We start from the raw sequence: 19,771 nt of genomic DNA on the forward strand, positions 1-19,771 counted from the left end.
AATCTGACGAACATCAAATAGATCAGTGTATGCAGAATAGGAAAACTCTGCTTTGTACCAGAGTGTTACCTTTCACACTAAACAACCACTTCAAAATGAAAATTTATCAGCTGAAAGCAACTGCAAATGGACAATTGGGGAGAACCTTGCAATTGGTGCTTTTGCTATTACTTTTACATGATTTCAAGGAAAGATTTATATCCAATATTCCAAGTCCAATGTCTTTCACAAACACATAACTATGTTCCAGGTTCCTATCTTTTGTTTTCATTAGAAGTCTAATCAACTCAATGGCAGCACAAAGTTTATGAAAAAATCTGCTGTAACAGCTGAGCCAGTTAAAGATTTCTTTCATTGTTTTTTCCATTTTTTTAAAAGAAGGCTGACACACTTGGGTTATAATTGTGCAGGCTGTATAGCACTGGTCTGTAGCAACATAGGTGTGGATTTGTGTTTGCTCATTATTTCAAACTGCAGAATTTAGTACCTCTTGTATCTGTAATTGTTAAGAAGAGAATGAACTATTCAAAAGATATTTAGCCAAATTATACAGCTCTCAGGTTACTTGAGCTCATACAGCCACACAGTGACTGGTTTAATTCCTGTTTCCATCATTTACTCAAATTTTGCAAAGGCCACCGTGATGCCATATTGTTCTCACTACTGCTCCAACACAGTTATTTCAATAAAAAGTTGAATGTGAGATTTGTGTTCTCTGGCAAACTCTGAACACAAAATAAGTGTAAAGTCAAATGGAAGATGACATTTACTTTAAAAAGGCAGAAACAAAAATCAACACACAAGCAGGCTACATTGGTATACATTCAGGGAATGCCAGCAGAGACATAATGCAGCCCAATTAAGAACCACAGTGATGCACTGTGGTGACCCTGGGTCAGACCAGGAATGAAAGTAGTATCAAAGAAAAACGGGGAGACAAATTCTAGAGCTTCCTGTGTGCCTCCCTTTTGGAAAAGGCAGCCCATGGTAGCTCCAGCAATTCAGCAAGGATTCAGGGTGGTGATGACTACAGCAGCTGCTCTGGTTAACCAGTGGTGGTTTATCAGTCATGGAAAACTCAGTCACAACCACAGGTATAAATGTCCAGTGACTTCACAAAGACCTTTTAGGTGGGACTGCATTTAACGCTAGGGGCTAGCAATACATGCTAGCAGTATCTCACATGATGGATTTCCAAAAAATGTTGATCCCACTGTCAGCACTGGTAGAAGACGGAGGGATTTAAAAACTAGTTGCAATGCTAAGTAATCATTAGCAGGCTGCAATTCATATCCAAGATGTATAGAAGCAGGTCAGATGGTTGTCATAAAACACTGCAGATGCTATCTATTGCCACTGATGTGAGGGTTAAGACCTTTTCTTCTTTTATGGGCAACTGGGTATATCTCCAGTGACTGGAAAATAACCCTGGCTTCTTTCATCGTGGGACCTCATTAATGCTGGATGAAAAGCCCTGCTCTGTAAAAGAGAAGGCCCTATGGTATGTCTACTACCCATGAAAGCCCTAAGGAAAAATGTTTCATGATATCCACAGCTGAAATAGTGAAGGAGGCAGTGTCCCTATACATAAGGTAGTCAGCTGAGTCATCTATCAGCTGATCCGCATAGAAGAGTGAAAGAGAACTAACTCAAATTTTGTGTCAAATTCTTGGGGAAATGTCAGAAGTCATTTGCATATCACAAAGACAAACCTGCTATTTCTTCTCCAGCAAGGCTTGGCAGTTAGCAACCATAAACTGAAGGCTAGCAGAGACCAAGTCTCCCTCCCCAGTAGATTTGGATTTGGGCCTCCCAGTACTTTTAGAAGTTAGCATTTTTTGTAGATTTCTGCACCTGGGGATGAATAACCTCATGCACCAGTACAGGCTGGGGGCCAACCCACTGAAAAGCAGCTTTGCAGAGAAGGACCTGGTGGTCCTGGTGGACGACAAGTTGAACATGAGCCAGCAACGCACCCTTGTGATGAAGGTGGCCAACAGCCTCCTGGGCCGTATCAGGGGTAGTGTCATCAACAGGGAGGTGATCCTTCCCCTCTCCTCAGCACCGGTGAGAACACATCTGGAGTGCTGTGCCCAGGCCTGGGCTCATCAGGACAAGGGAGACAGGGACATACCGGAGCAAGTCCAGTGAAGGGCCATGAAGGTGACTAAGGGCTTGGAGCATCTGACCTATGCGGAGAGGCTGTGAGAGCTGGGACGGTTTAGCCTGGAAGAGAGAAGGCTGAGGAGGATCTTATCAATGTTTAGAAATTCCTGAGGGGGGGGGAGGCTAAAGAAGATGGAGTCAGACTCTTCCCAGTGATGCCAAGTGAAAGTACAAGAGGCAACGGGCCCAAATTGAAATACAAGAAATTCTATTTTAACGTAAGAAAAACATTTTTACTGTGAGGGTAGTGAAACACTGGAACAGGCTGCCCAGAGAGGTTGTGGAGTCTTCATCCTTGGAGATATTCAAAACCCAAGTGGACATGGTGCTGAGCAACCTCCTTTAGTTGACCCTGCTTTGAGCAAGGGGGTTGGAAAAGTCCCAGGTCCTGAGTACAGAGGTCCCTTCCAATCTCAACCATTCTGTGATTCTGTGATAATCAGCACAGGAGGAGAAAGCTGTATGTTTAACTTCTCTGTATCTTTCAGATGAAGATACACTTGTTTATTGGCAGTGTCCGTGGAAGTCTGAAGCTGCCAAACAAGTCTGAATATATAGTGAATTGGGAGAAATGACTTATGAGGGCATGACTGGTGAAAAGTGTTCAAGACAATGGGAAGGTTCAGTGCTCTTCTCCAGAAGAACTTGGAAAGATTGTGCAGCTTATCATGTATTTTGAATATATTCAACAAAAGATAAGAAGGAAATGAAGGGCGATGCTAGCAGATGAGGAATGGAAGAGGTTAAGGAGGTAAATTCATGAAAGTGATGAAAGCAATCAATGGATAGCATGAAAAAATACTCATCTTGAGCCAAGATAACTGAAAGAAACTAAGAAATGCTCTTTATATCTTTGAAGTTGAGTGTGGGTAGCAGCAGGGTGTACTTGTGCTGTATAGGTTTTCAGGCCAAAAATGTTTCCAAGCCTGAGTATTTAAAGGGTTTTGCACAAACAGTGGAGGTAGACATATGGGCAAGTACTCACAAAAGAATCAATGAAGTTGACTAACAAGATAGACAGCCATGTAAACAGATACATAGATTTCTAAAAGAAAGAGAATGTTGGGATGTAATTCCAGTTGTTAATTCTTTTAATTAATACAATTTCTTTCCCATGATGTATGACTAAAACTTTATAGTGCTATAAGACAGCAAAATCTAAAACTTTTATTTTACAAACCTGAACAAAGTCAAATATTGTAAGCGGAAGTAAGTCATCCATTATTGCTGTATCTTTTGAGAATCTGTTAAGTATACCACCTACAGATTAAGAAACAAACAAAAAAATGTAAAGCAAATATTTTAGCACAAGTAACTCCTACATTTGTTAGCTTTAGCAAAAAATACAGCTTTTTCTGAACACAAGATATTAAGGATAAATACAGCATTTGTTCTAGTACAAGCAATTCAGTTACAGTTTAATGGAGCTACAGTTTCATTCATCATGAAGAAATTTGGCTCTATAACTTCTGCTTCAGCTTTGAAATCTCACAAAAACTCCAGGAAAATATAATAAAAACAAAGAAACATAATTAAACAGGAGAGAAACAGAGGCATGAGGCATAAGGTCTGTATCCTTTATGCAGCAGGCTCTGTTGATACCCCGATAATTTGCACATCTGCATATGTATGTTTGTACACCAGTTTCTTAACTTCTATGCAAAGTTATTGTATTAATCATCAAATAACAACAGAATTAAGGATATAATGGGGAAATCAAAGAAAACACCCTATGGTGTATTTTCATTACCAGTGTCTCCTGCAATCTAGTATGCACTGGTAAATGGGGTATGGGATAGAAATTTCATACACAGTGGGAAATGGAACTTGTATCACTAGTTATACAAGGAACTCTGTATCAACTTCAAAGTCAAATATGAATACGAGTACCATTATTCACACTGACATTTTATGCCACTTCAGTAGGACTTCCCATGAAATAAGGCACTGTTTATCATTCATATCTCTGTCACTCACCATGTAGCTGACTATATCTTTTCTATTACAGTTTTAGATAAATTCTATTCACTAAAACCTTCTCTGGTTTTATTGCCTGAAACAATTAATAATTTTCTCTTTCTACTCCAAAGTAGAAAGTGGTATTTCAAAAATCAAGGCTGACAACTGAAATATGTCATACTTAAAGTGCAATCAAAGCTCATTAAAAGATTCACAAATTACTTTATGTAGCAAACTTTTAACATTCAAATTGACTGAAAAGTGAAATGGAAAACAATGGTATCCTTTAACAGAATGAAAATTGTTTAATTAAAATAAAACCCATACATGAGTCAATCAGTTCCCTTCTCAGTTACCTGCTTTCAAAGAGTTGAACGTTGACATAGGTGCATGAAGAACTGCGTGCAACATCTTCTGATGAAGAGTTTTAGACACTGTTATAAGTGTATGCACAAGGGGCAAACCTCTGAAGATTCCCATGGCAAGCAGGGTATCTGCCACTCCCACATAAATATAAAAGATATAGTAGGTGCTAGTGTCAGTGACGATCACAGGAGGTTTGTCAGAAGTAGAGTTTTCTGATTGTGTTGTATTTGCTTCTGAAGTTGAACTGTGTGATGGAAGTTAAAAATAAATATATTACCTGAAACTGTGAGTTTGTTTCTGTCATTTTCTCTCTAAACAAATAGTACTGCAATATTTATTTGTCACATAAAACTACATTAATAATGAGTTATATATTTTTCCAATCATTTATTAAATATTGCCCTGCATTTATGAAGTGTAAATTATGAATTATCCCATGTGCCAATAAGGCAAAGTTACTCTCTGTGTGTTCAGGTGCCAAGGCAATATATAGCCAAAAACCCTCTTAGATAGTTTTCCCCAAACTACTGTGTTGAAAAAAAGTGAATTATTAAGCAAGTAAAATGCTTCAGATGCAATATAAAAAACAAAGTAAGATCTATTCTAAGGGACAGTAACATAAATCCCCCCAAATTTGCATCACTGTGCTTCCTATGCTCATATCTACAGACTTAGTGTTGTGGGACTAGAACAAGGATCACAAGCATTACCCAAGAAGGCCACACTGCTTCTCAGTATGGTTTAATCTTCATCTGCTTGATCCTGTGACTTCTGGGAATTTTTCATAGGTGAACAGAGGAAACTATACAATGGGGTCTTACAGAAACTGTTCACCTAAAATGTTCCTAAGCAAATGTCTCACCTTTCATCTATGAAAGCCAGTGGTGAACTGCAATGTATTCAGAAATATCAGGTCCACACACCTCTAGAGCGAGCTGACTCAGGATGTGTCTCATGTGCATTGGTATGTACTCAACAATATGGCACAAATCGTTTGACTGTTAGCACTTAAACAAGTATCAGTTTAAGATGATCACCTACATCAGGTATTCAGATCATTCTCTATGAACCATTTCACTGAATATAAGCTAGTGCCTATCCATATAGACTTCTGGCAGAACTTATTTAAATATTTATAGCAAAAATCAACAAAAAGGAATCCCCAATCCCACAATAAAATAACACCAATACTTACTTTTTAACAAAGAATAACCCAACAAGAGAAGCAGCTACCTATGAACAGAGAACACAGAGTTAATTTTTTTTCTTGTCACATTATGTTCTTTTACTCACTTTTCTTCTTTCTCTGACTTAGTAACTGTTTGTGGAGAAAGCATTATAAATGGATGGAAGCCAAACTTCCCTGAAGCAAAATCCTTCCACGCAAACCATTTAGTGCATCCCACCAGGAAAGCTACATTTAGACTTTTATTACAATTAGGCTCTGAAGTGCCTAAATATTCTTTTGTTTTTTTCTGTACTATTAACAAAGACTTGCTAATGCATTTTCAATTACAAGGCATATTCACTGTATATTTTAACATACTTTAAGTTTTAAATATCAATAGTTCTTGGTAACTCTAAAACAGCAAGTCTATTTCTCAGTATCTTCAAAGGCAGCTATTCAGATACGAATATCAAACATTTAACATTATTATTCTTGCATTGCTGTTCTTGCTAACTGATAACTACATTTGAGACATCTACTTATCTGATCTTACTTGGCTCCTTGTTTTGTGTAATTCTCCACATAATCGATTTTCATATTTTTTAATGTGGATATTTTTAATGCTTTTTACTGGGAGATGTCTCAATGCCCAGCAGATGCTTCTACACCACCTCTTCTTGTCTGTCCAGTGAGTCTTACAGTAAATAATTCAAGATTGATTGTTGTGCCCTTTCAGCATTTGCAAGGATCAAGTTTCCCTCACAATAATCTTTCTGTGTCTCCCAACAGAATTCTGTTCTGACCTTGACTTCTCACAGCAGAGGACCATTTTTTTCAGCTGGGAAGATGAAGGTAGACTATTCTGAGATAGGATAAATTCATAAAGCCTTTCTACATGTTTTCATTCATAACTGTTCTTCCAGTTCAGCAACCCTAGGCTTTGCATACTGCATCTAAGGAACATAGTTTTGAGCTGCTTAAGCCAGGTACATGCATACACCACTAGTAGAGGTGTGCCCTACTTATGGTGATCTGTGCAGACTCAGCTTGGGACCTAGGATATAAGGCAATTCATTCTAAATCTAAAATAGCATCTTTAGTATCTTCCGTAATAGTCCCATTCACCTCTGAAGAGTATCAAAACTCTACTTGCAGCTTTACTTGTCCCTGCTCTCTCAGGTTAATACATTAACATCCATCATTAGCCTCTCTTCATTATCTAAGGTCAGAAGGGCACAGAGTGTTAGCATAGGCCACATACTCACTTTGTCTGGGATTTCATCTCCTGCACAGAGGTTTACTAGAGGCTACATGGTCTATGCTATAACTGAATAACTTCCAGCCCATTCATTTATTAACGGGCTTTTGCTTAAGCAGTAGGTACTGTGGAGAGTTTAATTTAAATGGATATATTCTTTGTTCTAAGTTTTGTTCTTCAGTTACAAGATGAGGCTTTTTAATTATTTAAACGAGTTTCAATCTAATTTAAAGTCAAAAATCTTTAATACATTTTAGAAATGTGCATTGAATATGAGGGGAAAAACCTGATGTATCTCTAAGGTAAAATTCCTTTTCACCTATGGCTCACCTTTAGCTTTGCTGTTGTAGGTTTTCTACAGCCATTTTCCATTACCATGAAAATAAAACTTACGTGATAACAACAGCTATACATTTAAATGCCCTGGAAGTGGTTTAAAATTCTGGGGTCTCAAATTAGATCCAAGCTCTATTCCTGGGCCAGAAGAACTAATTTAAGTCTGCCTCAACATAATCTTAGTGTAAATTTGGAATGTCATCAGTCATAGCTTTCTGCAGGTTTGGAGATACTAGAAGTTGAATGCCACCAGAAGGCTGTTAAAAATCCTTAACTCTCACTGACACGATCATCCAGAAACTATCCCTAATCCATTTCTAATGAATTCTCTATTCCTTCAATTCATGTTGAAAAATGTCAAGAGAAATCGGTACTAAATTTTGTAAGTTGACATCTGACTATAGTCCCATTCACCTCCCAGTCTGCTGTCTGAAACATGTTCCATCTCTCAGAAAAAAATCTGATTTAGGATATTAATTATAAAAGAGGCCACTATAAGATTATATAGATATGTTAAAACTCTTTCCTAAATTGAGAGAGTAGATGAAAAAGCAGGCGACTTCTGTTACAAGAACAGTCAGGCTTGCATGATCAGGCAGATGTTCTTCAGCACATTTCTGACAGCCCTTTCCACTGTACTTAAAAAAAGTCTTCTCTACATGTTGCAATAACATCCCATACTTCTTTAAATGCTACCACAGGCAGCTCTCTGCCTAATTCCCCTCTATTCTATCACTAGGAGCAAAGTTAATAATGCAGTCAATTGAAATCAATTCTCCAGGATTTATATCTGTGCTTTTCAACAATTTTCTAGTAGTTATTAATCTCCCAAGCCTTTGCAAAGATATCTTTTAATGGAAAATGGAAGATAATTTACCTGTAAGCTAGAGACCTGTGTAGGGACATCGTTCTTATTTATGGTACCATACAGCAGAAAATACTTGAGGTAATCTGAGACAGTGGGTCTTCTGTTGCCATGCACTAATCACTCACTATCTTTGGTAAGCAATGTTCAGTTAGACAATATTAGACAATAGAAAATTAATATCCCAATATCATTTAAGAGCAGTTACCAGCCAGCAATACATACATGAGCAAATGTCTTGATGCTATATGCATTTATACTTCTATCACAAACAACATAATAAAATGACATTAGGAGCAGATTTTCTTACCTCAATTAAGAAGATAGCTAAACACAAAATTAGTACAAAAATCAAGTTTTTGTGGATAGTAATGTATCGGAAATAGGTATTCCATGTAGTAACAGTACCCATGCTTTCAGTATCATCTGTAAAACATTCCTGCCAAAGAATTGATACCAACATAGTTAGAATTGCAGTAATGTCTATATATGAGAATTTTTGACACTTGAACACTGTCATTCCTTCTGCTAACTCATTCCAAACAGTAGAACCACAGCATTCAGATTGGTTGATAATGGCTGGAGAGGAAGATAATGATTAGTTGAGTCGTCTTTGTTGTAAGGACACTGTTTAGGGATGATTTGAGATTTTCAGACAGCTCTGGATGTAACAATCAAAATTTGTCCAACATTACTAGTGTTCAATACTGTTTAATTATGAGCTATTTTCTTTCAATGAGGATTAATAATGTGTTGTTAGAGTTAATTCATAAATACTTAGAGGGATTTTTATTCTACTGAGATCAATAAAGGAAAAGAAAATATGGGGAGTGCTTTAGCAAATTTTGGATTTAAATATTTGTTCTACACATCTCCTTTTCATGTAGAAAACTATATTAGAAAGTATTACCATTCTGTGAAAATCAACTGTCAATTTTGAAAATGAAAGTAGTTCATCGTGTCCAGTTCACAATTGTAAGAAAGAGGAAGTTTGGTCCAGTTCTTGGTATAAAATTCAACCTCAGTTGTGTAATTTCCAGCATATCCATAAAGAAGAGTAAAATCCACAAAACAGAGTAAAATACAGCTTACTTCTCTGCTCATTGTCTGTATCAGGACATAAAAGTTATGTAGTGCTTTCCTTTTTAAGTAAGATCTGATAAATTTGTCAAATCTGATTAAATTCCAGTCAACTGCAATATTGAGTTTTAAGAACTGTGCCAGATTTTAAAATGTATTTTAATTTATTCTGTGAGTTTTAACATTTCAAATGTCTATTTTATATAATTATTTTAAAATAGCATACTTTCATGTTATAGCTTCATATTTCATTTTACCATAAGTAATCTTAAAAGGAGATTAAAGTGTGGGAGATCAAATTACTCTGTATTGAAGCCTCTACAGATAGCATTCAAAAATTATAAAAGATCAGACAAAATAAAATTTTGAGGATTTGATACAATGATTTCAAGATGGTATCTGAGTTAAAAAAGAATATTCCACAGATATTCCAAAACGATATTCCACAGAGAAATACTGCACTAGGAATGACAGAAACAGGTAGAAAAATACATAAGGAGTATATTGCACAAAACTATCCCCATATCAAAAAACAAGATCAATGTAAATCAGCACACACCTTCAAATCCTCTTCATTAATTTCATCAGTAATGTCCAAGACACTGTCTTGAGACAAGCGCCTGGAGTAGATATCTATCTCGCAAGACAGGTTTGTCTGAGGCACCACAGACATTTTCCGAACTGCCGTACTTCCCTTTTTGTAAAAGTTTTGTCCCTGGTTCACAGAGGTGCCTGTCATCAGGTTTAACACAGATTGCCTCCTCCGACCTTGCAGCATATGGTCAGCATTTAGCACATTACTCCGAGGTAGAACCATATCTCCTTGTTCTGAATCAGGTACCAGTGACAGCCTCCTTTCCGGCAGGTCGATGTGACCCTCCTCTACTCCATTGACCTGTGTTCCATTCTTTTGCACTATTGAGAATTTTCTGCCTGCATTAAGTGGGTTAATAATTATGGAGTTCTTTCTTTTGTCATTAAAATCTGATGTCTGTTTAAAAGACTGCTGCTTTGCTTCATTTCGTGATCCCACTCCTTCTCCTTCAATGGAAAATCGTCGGAGAGTTTCAGTTAGAATTGAATTTCTTCTCTCTGCACTGAACTGATCAAAAGCATCAAATCCCATCAGCTTTGAGCTAAAGTCTGGCCGTTGACCCTGAAGTTCAGCAAATGTTCCATAGAAATAGCAGCTCCCCTCATGTAAGATTAATATTTTGTCAGCAATCTTTAAATGTTCCAGCTTTGAAGTAACCAAGATTCTAGTTTTATTTGCCATCAACTTGCAAACACAGCTATAAAAAAAGTTATTTACATGTTAAAAAATAATTTTTTCTCTTCATAATTAGATATTGCTTTTATCACTTCCACTTTCAAACCATTTGCTTATACACATCCCCATGTGAGCACTCTTAGCTGGTCCCCCAAAATACAAAGAAGTGGCAAAGCTGAGATGTGTGAAGGGTGAGTACTTTAGCGCATGAGCCAATAAAACAGGAGGAAAATAAGGAATAATTTTCGGGTCAAACTAAAAAGCACAGTTCAACATGAAAGTGAAGTATTTCTTTTCTTCTTAGGCTTATTTAGATCTTTTATTACCAAATCCAAAAGTATGAGCCCAATTTCAAAACTTCAGGTATGTTGTGGCCGAGAAGTTCATGGATAGCAGTGTGTGTCCTTACTGTTTTGAGCTACACCAACAGGAAGTCTATCTGTTTGGCCAATCTGCTGTCAATCTCCTGGTCAGTGGGCACTTTTAGATGACCAGTCTCTTAGCGAATATAAAAACAAGACAAAATATAGCTTTTTGTAAACATTTATACTTACAAAGCAGATAAACACTTTAAAATGAAAGTTCTGGTACACAGACACACCAGATATGAAGCCATGCACTCTGGGATTAACAGATCATAGCAAGTTCAACACATTGTGACTGAGAAGGGAGCAGTAATGTTCACACCTGGCCCAGGTCTGTTTCTTACAATAGGCTATACTGTCCTACTGCTAACATAAGATGCTCACTCATAAGAATTTCCAAAAATAAGCATCCCAGAAAGGTACCATTTTGATCACTTCAGTATTTTTGCACTATTATTAAATTCTGCACTAATTAGAGTCGGATTTTCATTTTGCACCCATGTTTTACATTGTGCCACTTGATGGAATTCTTAAATATAGTCTCTCAAAACATACAGTACCTTTCAAATATTTCTTTTTCTGTAAAAATGTCTAAATATCCAAAAGGAGAATCCAGGAGATACAAATCAGCATCTTTGTACACTGCTCTGAAAAGAGAAAATGGATATGAAATTAACTCTCAGCACTCTTGTAATTTTACATAAATATAATTGAAAATGCATGCCTTTACCATTTTGTATAAAAAATTTGTAATTCATAGACTTTTCTACAGTGTTAATATGGAGGTGGAGTTCAACATTAAATGTGATTGTAAGATACCTTTCAAGAATGCCTTTCCTTGCTGTAGACTCTGTTACATACTGACTCAGTTTTTCATTACTTTCTATGTAATCAAAGGAAGCTATACAGCTGCCTTTCATATAGGTTACTTTAATGATCTGTTTAAGGCCTGAATCTGACAGTCCCTTTGGATGTACAATGACCACTTATTACCTAAATGGGAATTTGTTACCTACTGTAATGTCTACTGATGTCTGTGGGAATATTTCAGATTCATAAATGAATGCCTGAAAGGACTTAGGTCTCAGGTTCAGGACTTAGTTTTAAAAGTACTTTGAAATAACTTGTAAGCAAAGACAGGTGTGTTAGCAAGCCACAACCTTGCAAACATTAACTTGAATGGCACTATACCATATTTCAAGTTCAGGACATGAAAAACTATTTGTAGCATGAGGAGCTTAAGCTATATGTGCCTGGACAAGGCTCAGTGAGACCTAAATCTGTGATTAAGAGGTTTTTTTTAAATCTATTTCAACAGAAGCTCAAAAAGGTCCCTTGCCTTCCTCTGTGAATATGAAAATCATGATGTGATATGAATCAGGGTATAATTAGTAAAGAAAATCTGGACAGATATATTTTGGTACTTTTTAAGGTATTTTTTAAATGAGTTTTAAAACCATTATGCTGAACAATGTGAAAATATTTAACCACTGGAAGAAAAACTCTCAATAATAGTATATTATGTTAATAAACTAAGTAACCTTACTGAAAAATCCTCTGTCATGATTGATTTCACTGACCATACATTATGATGTAGTGGCTGCACAATAACAAAAAGTTCATACTGTTCTTGGCATTTTCAGCAGTTAAAAAGTTTGCAGTTTGTTTCCTGGAATAATGGTAGCACTCAGCTTATTGCTGTAATTGGGATGTTGGACTTCAGCTATTTGTGACTGACCTTAGGGTACTGGGCCAGTGAGCTAACTCAAACCCAGGGCATGCACTGTTTTTTTTCACATGCCCTTATTTCTACCTGTTGCAGCTGCAGGCATTGATAGTGTTCTGTAAGAAGGCTGAACTCAGGCAATCAACATCTGTTTTTTCAAGAGGGAGGGTTGGAGGCACTTCTAGAAGGGATTCTGATTTCATATGACTTTGCCACAAAGTAGACCAGACACATGTCAGATCAGGCAAATAACATTCAGCTTGTCACCAGTGCAGGAAAGTACAACCCAGGGCTGTAATCCCAGGTTTTCTTCTCTAGCTTTCTTGGAGCCTCATCTGCAACCCACATCTGAGTACATGCACACCTTGATGTAAGGTGAGCTTAGACTGGAGCCCAAACAAAATGCAAAGATGCAGCTACAGCCTTTCGGACATTCAGTTCTTTTGAACATAATAATTAAATAGCTAACAATAAATAAATAGTATCAATTCTATGACACACTTAAATGAGTAGTGACTATCTCAAAGGTGACAGACAAGATTATTCGTAGAATCTGGGAAATAGTTCATTAAAATATAGGATTTTAAATGAAAATCTAAGTGGGTTTTGTTGGTTTTTTTTTCTCTGAAAGCTGAATCTTCTTCTCCCCTCCTCTCCTGCCTTATCCCATAAAAGAGAACCAGCCATACCCCTTCTCCTTCTCACAAATCCACTAAAAGGATCCACACTGAAGGCCTCTCTATTTTAATGAATCCATCTTTTATCTTACCCTCACACAGGCATGCACATCTTTCATGAGATGCATCGTAACATAATTCTACCTTGCATTTCTGACCATGGGAATCAACACAATTTACACTTTGCAGAGAAAAAAAATGGGGCCATTTACACATCAGAGTTATCATTACTGGATTACTGATGACAGCTAAGTGATCCAGCCAAAACACACGGCTAATTTCTAGCAAAACACCTTCTACTTCTATAGATCTTCAAAATTAGACACTAACTTTGGAAGGCCAAATAGAGACGGCTATCCCTCCATTATTCATAAGTACTGACTAACCATTGCTTTCCAATTATTCTTTGTACATCAAAAAATGTCCAAAATTAGTAGCAACATGAATCCCCAATTGTCATCTTGCACTAAGAAGGGAAAGATTCATCTAAGCTAAGCAGAAGATGATGCTTCTGACATCAAACTTTTAAAATTCAGTGAATAAATATACAGATGTATCACAAACAAAATTGCAGAGCAAAATTCATATTTCTGATAGCAAAATGAAGTTCCTCATAAACCTAGGAGATATTCATTTAGTGCAATTTGGTCCACATGCATTTATGGGCTTAGTCATGGTACTTCCCTTATATATGAAATGCTAAAATAGTTAGATGGTAAAATACCTTGCTAGTGAGATTCGTGCTCGTTGGCCTCCACTCAGGGTGATTCCACCTTCCCCCAGCACTGTATAATCCTTGTCTGGGAACTTTGAAATGTCCTGTTAACAGATTTTTTAAGAATCAGATATGCATTTTTCATATTCAAGGAACACAAGCTACACACTAAATGGAAGCAAGAGTATACAGGCAGGTTAGATGGCAGTTGTAAAAAAAGAAATGAAACACCCACACAGGATTGTTTCTTTCACCTGTTTACATAATCAGAAATGGTGATTAAAGAAAACATATCATTCTTCTACCTCATAGAGCAACCAAGAGCTGCAAGACTTCAAGAACAAATATTTGTCTTAATTACTAGACCTCTAAAAGCAAAGAACGTACCTTCATATAATACCAATTCAAGGTGTATTTTATGTCAAGTAACAATGACAAATGTGCTTGCCACTAAAGTTAGGTAAAGCAGGAAGCAAACTCTGGATCTGAACACCTCAAATCCCAGAGAAATTTATAGTTCAGCAGCTGCATTAAAAAAGGCTGGCACAAATTTCCTAGTTGGGAATGCCAGGAATACTAAAGCTTAGGATGCAACTGGTTTAGGATCCAAGTCCTACAGCTTGGGCTATAAGTTAGTTATAACTTGAGAATATGCTGGCAATGAAACTTTAGCCAGTGATAAAAACAGCAACTACCGTTTTACTCCTGTGTGAGGGTTCTGCTTGGCACAGAGGAAGAGAAGCTAGCACAGATCTCACTGGCAGAGGAGGTGAGGAGTTTTCTTGACTAGGAGTATTTAGGACAGAAACTGAGGATTCACAAAAACCAAAATATTTCATGGAAGCAGAGACATGAAGAAGGGCTTGTGTGTCTGTAACCTGTCTAATTTTTCCACTTACATGGTTGATCTAATAAGAACATTAACTCTGCCTACCAGCCTTATCTTGCATATGTCCGTAAGTCATTACAGTAGCAACCACGACCACTGTGGCAGTGTTAGTTTCAGGGGACTTCTCCCAGAAACACAGGCTGGACCATCTCAGGTTCCTGGCAGTTTGCTCCCTGGGTTCCAGGGAGCCTAAGCTTCCAGGAGCTACAACTCCAAGGCAGTTATGCCATGTGTGGAGTGGGAAGCCCCAAGTCTCTCAGAAGCTCCCAGCATCTGTGTTCCCAGCTCTGCAGAAAAGGACTGTCATTCTCACTACCTATGCATCCACTCCAAGCCACTGCCAAAAAACGGATTCCCCAGAAGTCAAGGAAGCTGACTGAGGAATCTGATATCAGACAAAGTGGCTCCAGTGTTCTCATGCTTTACAAAATGTTTCCCTATAGTACAATTCCTGGAGAAAAAAAAGTGGTATGACATAGGAAAATCTTTCAGGAAGTGAGCTTCTGGGGCCAGGTTTTATGAAGGTAGCCTATTTCTGGGGTCTCTCTTCCCCCAGGCATCCAAGGGGCATTAGGAGGGAACTTAGCTGTTTACATGCACTGTGCTGCAAGTTCGGTAATGCTGCTTCTGGGAAGTTATTAGTCCATCACTCTGCACATGCATAGTAAACACACTTCATACAGTTCATCTACCTACACATGGCTGATCGGTTTGTATGATAGGCATAGACACGCCACAAATGACCTACCACTTCCACTGGAAGAAGCTGTGTGACTTGCCCAGCTGGAAAGTTTTTCATCTCTAGGAATTTCTGCAGTTTAGAGTCAGAATCATGACTGAGGCAGTAAAGTAAAGTAAAGAAAGCCCACTAGGTTCATGGTTTGTTATCTTTCCTTGAGTAAAAGCCTGAAAGATATGTGAAGCATTTTTCAAGCATTTACTATGTCTGAAATCAGAAAGCTGGTGCCTGTCACTTTCCAAGAAAGACAAGTTTAAATTCTTCTGGAGGTTAACCAAATCTTTATCTAGTCAGAAAACTAACTTGACTTTTCCTATCAAGACAAAGGTAGAGAGGAAGTGGAGTAAAAGACAAAAAGAAAAATATGAAGGGGAAAGATTAAGTCTCACTACAGCACTGTTCTGGAAATCTATCATCTTGTCTGATGTAATCAGCTAATACAGGACTCCTGTTTTCAGCAGTGGTATCGACATGAGAATAATCGATTCCAGCTCATGCATATGTAGTCCATGTCATTCCCAGAGAAGTGCTCAGACTCAAAACTCAGACTTGGATGTCAAGCTCCCCAGATTTCCAGGGATTCTAAGTTGAGCTGTTCTCTAGAAGTTAACATTTCATATGAAAGTCATCTATAATATGATTTTCATCACCTCAGCTGTGATTTTGACTGCTAGTCATTCCCTGTTGGGCAGTCTTTGGCAATCCAAGCCTCTGAGGTATTGCAGAGTAAAAAAATAAATAAAAAACTTGCCAGAAAAATATTTCCTTCTTACTCCCTTGTAAATTGCCCTGACCTCAGGAACAGAATGAACAATACTGCTCAGCCCTGGATCAGTGACAGACTAAAGGTCCAGCAACTCAGGGACTAGAAATTGACTGCTTGATTCATCAGGAAATGGGAGATTCTCCCAACTCTTTAATTTGATAATAGCATTCCCTTCCTGACTTAGAAGATTCTGACCTTAAAATCAAGATGCTTTTATGTATTGAAAAGCTATTGCAGGTGACTTAAATTCTTCTCATGTTAACTAGTTATTTTCCTCTTGTAGAAGTAGACCTACACAGACAAACTCTGGTTACTAACAAAACAGCTCAGTTGTTTGCAGAAAGAGGGATGTGAAAAACAGTGGCAATAACATTTTTAGAGCAAGATTTTCCTAACATGACAAAATTGTTTTCTATAGGCCATGAAATATTTAGAGAGAACAAAGCACATTTGAGATGACCTGCTCAGATCACTTGTGGTTTCACTATGCATAGAGGAGTAATGTTACTCATCTGTAACTTTGACATTTACCTGGTATCTTCACCTGGACACTAGGATTTGTGCTGTTACGTACCTAGATATCTGAGTTGATTTCAACTGTTTCACATTTCTACTAGTACTGCTGTCTGTAGTGCTGCTGTAATGGTGCCATTCCTGGTTCCTGATTCTACTACTTCTTCCAAAAAATCCAGGTGAAGAACGACTGCGCCTACCGTATCTTCTCTTGTAAACAAGGTGAAATCCAAGCCCTACTGAAATTAATTCCAGAACTCCCATTGTTCTAAATGGTGGTGGGATATCATCAGATATATTTCTTTGCAGGTGTGTCAACATGGAATTTTAATCATACTTTTAATGAGTTCCCCTTCTGGTCTCCTCTACCCTTCACCTCAGGATAATATATGGCATGCAACAGACAAAGAACTTCAGGCTGTAATTATAATAAGTAAAAAATGTTTAGAAATTTCTTTCAAAGGCGTAAACAGAGTGAAGAAGTCCAATAGACACACAATGCTATTTGCTGGAACATGCATTACCTATTGTAAAAAGTACATGTGGCTGGTCCAAATACATCCTTGCTGTCATTTTATGAAGGAAGTGAAATCAAGCCAGGGACAAACTTAACGTAATGATGCTGAACAGCATAAAACCAGCATATTAATGAAGTATCCACTAGATTTTCTTTAACATATCTATTTCTAAATGCTTAAATTGAGAAACCTATGGTTAAGTAATCAATGAAGAAAACCTCCACAGTTCCCATCAACATTATTTACATTTGTGGGTGCTTCTAATATCAGGAGCTGACAAATCTCATGTTGCACACCTAAGGAGAAGGCACTGCTCTTAATATGTGTTTGCATTTTTAACCTTGTAAATGTTATCTTCAACTACCCCAGCCGCAAAGGGACAGCCCTTATAGTATCTTTGGGCTTGGTATAAAAATATAGAAGAATATGGCTGAGATGGTTTCAGGTGCTATCTCTTTTCAGAGTAAATGAGAAATATGTTCTCACAAAAACAGATGGAAACCTAAGAATGGACTTCACACTCCAGGTCTTTTCTATAGAGTTTCTTTGTCATCAAGATCATTTGATAGATTTACATGCCTTCATGCTAAGAAAAAGCTTTAGCAACAATTAAAAGAACAAAACTTGGCAGAAAATAGTTTCTAAGAAATACGCCTTTCAACAGAATAATTGCTACTGATCTACAAGTTTTGTGTATCTTGCTTCTGCTAGAGGCTGTCAGGAGTTCTAATGACAGAACATAGATATTTTACTTATAGGACTCCTCTTTCTTCCCTGAAGACGTCCTTAATGTCTTGGATTTCCATCTCCCTTCTTCTGCCTTCCTTCCAAAAAAAGACAGAACAGTCCTGAAGCTAATGGAACACAGCAGCAGTCTTGGAACTCTCCATTTAATCTTCACTAACCCTTTTCTCTGGCCTATTTCACTTCCTTTTTTCATACAATCCCAATTTTTTACTATCTGTATCCCCCTCCTTTTCTTTTTTGTCATTAATATTCCCCATGTTAATTTCCACAACTCCCAGAAAATCCTCCACTCACATTGCTTCTTCCATCTCACTTACAAAAATACTCCCTTTCTTCCCCTCTTCTGCTTTCCCTCTGTGTTCACAAGAACTCTGAACACAGTCTTTGCAACTCCCTTTCTGTAGTGTAGACCATTTGTAATAAATTAGAAGAAAAATACTAAAGGGTTTTTGTATAAAATGTCAGGTAAAGCTGAATGTAAGTTAAGCAGAAAGAGTAGCAAAGGTTTCAAGCAGGAGCTGGAATGCTATTTCACCCAATTTACTATTTTTTTCTCTTTAGTTATAAGAGGAACATTTACTCTTTTATCTGTTTTCTCATTCACATGATTATTTCGGTACTTCTCAGGAACCATATTCAACTCTAATATCTCAAAGAAATAGAAATGGAACTTAAACACACTTCCAGCTTTCAATTCAGTGATTAAAAATGGTAGAAGTCTTCAGAAAATGGGTTTGAAATGACAGTGCCTCTTTTGGGCAGAAAGTCCACATAATACACCAAGTCTCTCACTACACCCATTGCATCACAGAGATGTGGGTCCAAAAGCTGGCTGCCTTTATATATTTTTCATCTTGCAGTGGTATGATCTAATGGCACAAGCAGACTCCTCTAACTGAAATTCCTGTCAATGGTCCAAAAGTACTGGCAGATCAACTGTGAAACTGCTTACACAGCGGGTTCTCTGGGGAAGAACCTGCTGGGTTGAAGGTAAACAGGCTAGCACAGTTTCCTTAAAGCAGGGGATCATCTCACTTTGAGAAAAAAACACTGACTCAAAGGACCAAATACACTGACTTCAAAAAGTTTATCTGCAATCAAATAAATAGGTTTAATGGTGCCACTCTGCAATATTCTACGCTGCTATCTTTTAGTTAAAAACTTGTTGCACTCGATAGAGTTTTCCTCACCCCCTTCCCTGTGTTAGATACAGGGTTCTGAACAGATTATCTTGGATGTTGTCCTATCTTCTCTGTTACTTCTGGAATCATATTTAATTTCCTTACCCTGTGTTTAACCTGCCCACGTTCAGCATACCAACTACTTCATGTTTCAAAAATTTGTTCCACGGGAATAGTTTGCCATAGAGAAAGCGAATTTTGCCAGCATCTGTATGAGTTTTAGGTGAGTCTGAAATTCTGTTCAAGGTCACAAACCCTTGTGAAAACAAAGCTTATAATTTTGGATAATGAATCCTTTATAAATGGTTCATCTGGAATCTAACAAAAGCCTCAGCTTCAGAGGAGAGTTACCTAAATAAGAAGATAAAATTTCAAAAAGTAATTTCTGATTTTGAAATACTTTAAAGAAATCTGGTTTTTTGGCTTCTGGCCCAGGAAAATGAGGTCTCTAGTATGTTCAAGCTGAT

At 37.4% G+C, this 19,771-nt stretch overlaps 1 protein-coding gene across 1 annotated transcript in view; it reads right to left on the reverse strand.

Moving 5' to 3' along the window:
* Window positions 1-19,771, reverse strand: part of CFTR (cystic fibrosis transmembrane conductance regulator) — a 95,490-nt gene that overhangs the window by 32,477 nt on the left and 43,242 nt on the right. The window contains exons 12-18 of the mRNA XM_026064507.1: window positions 13,961-14,055; window positions 11,394-11,480; window positions 9,758-10,490; window positions 8,429-8,557; window positions 5,687-5,724; window positions 4,482-4,735; window positions 3,347-3,426 (exon numbers count right to left, since the gene is read on the reverse strand). Of these exons, the coding sequence (XP_025920292.1) occupies window positions 3,347-3,426; window positions 4,482-4,735; window positions 5,687-5,724; window positions 8,429-8,557; window positions 9,758-10,490; window positions 11,394-11,480; window positions 13,961-14,055 (1,416 nt within the window). The remainder of the gene's footprint in view (window positions 1-3,346; window positions 3,427-4,481; window positions 4,736-5,686; window positions 5,725-8,428; window positions 8,558-9,757; window positions 10,491-11,393; window positions 11,481-13,960; window positions 14,056-19,771) is intronic.

Source organism: Apteryx rowi, unplaced genomic scaffold (assembly GCF_003343035.1).
Source record: "Apteryx rowi isolate R43461 unplaced genomic scaffold, aptRow1 scaffold_219, whole genome shotgun sequence".
NCBI lineage: Eukaryota > Metazoa > Chordata > Aves > Apterygiformes > Apterygidae > Apteryx > Apteryx rowi.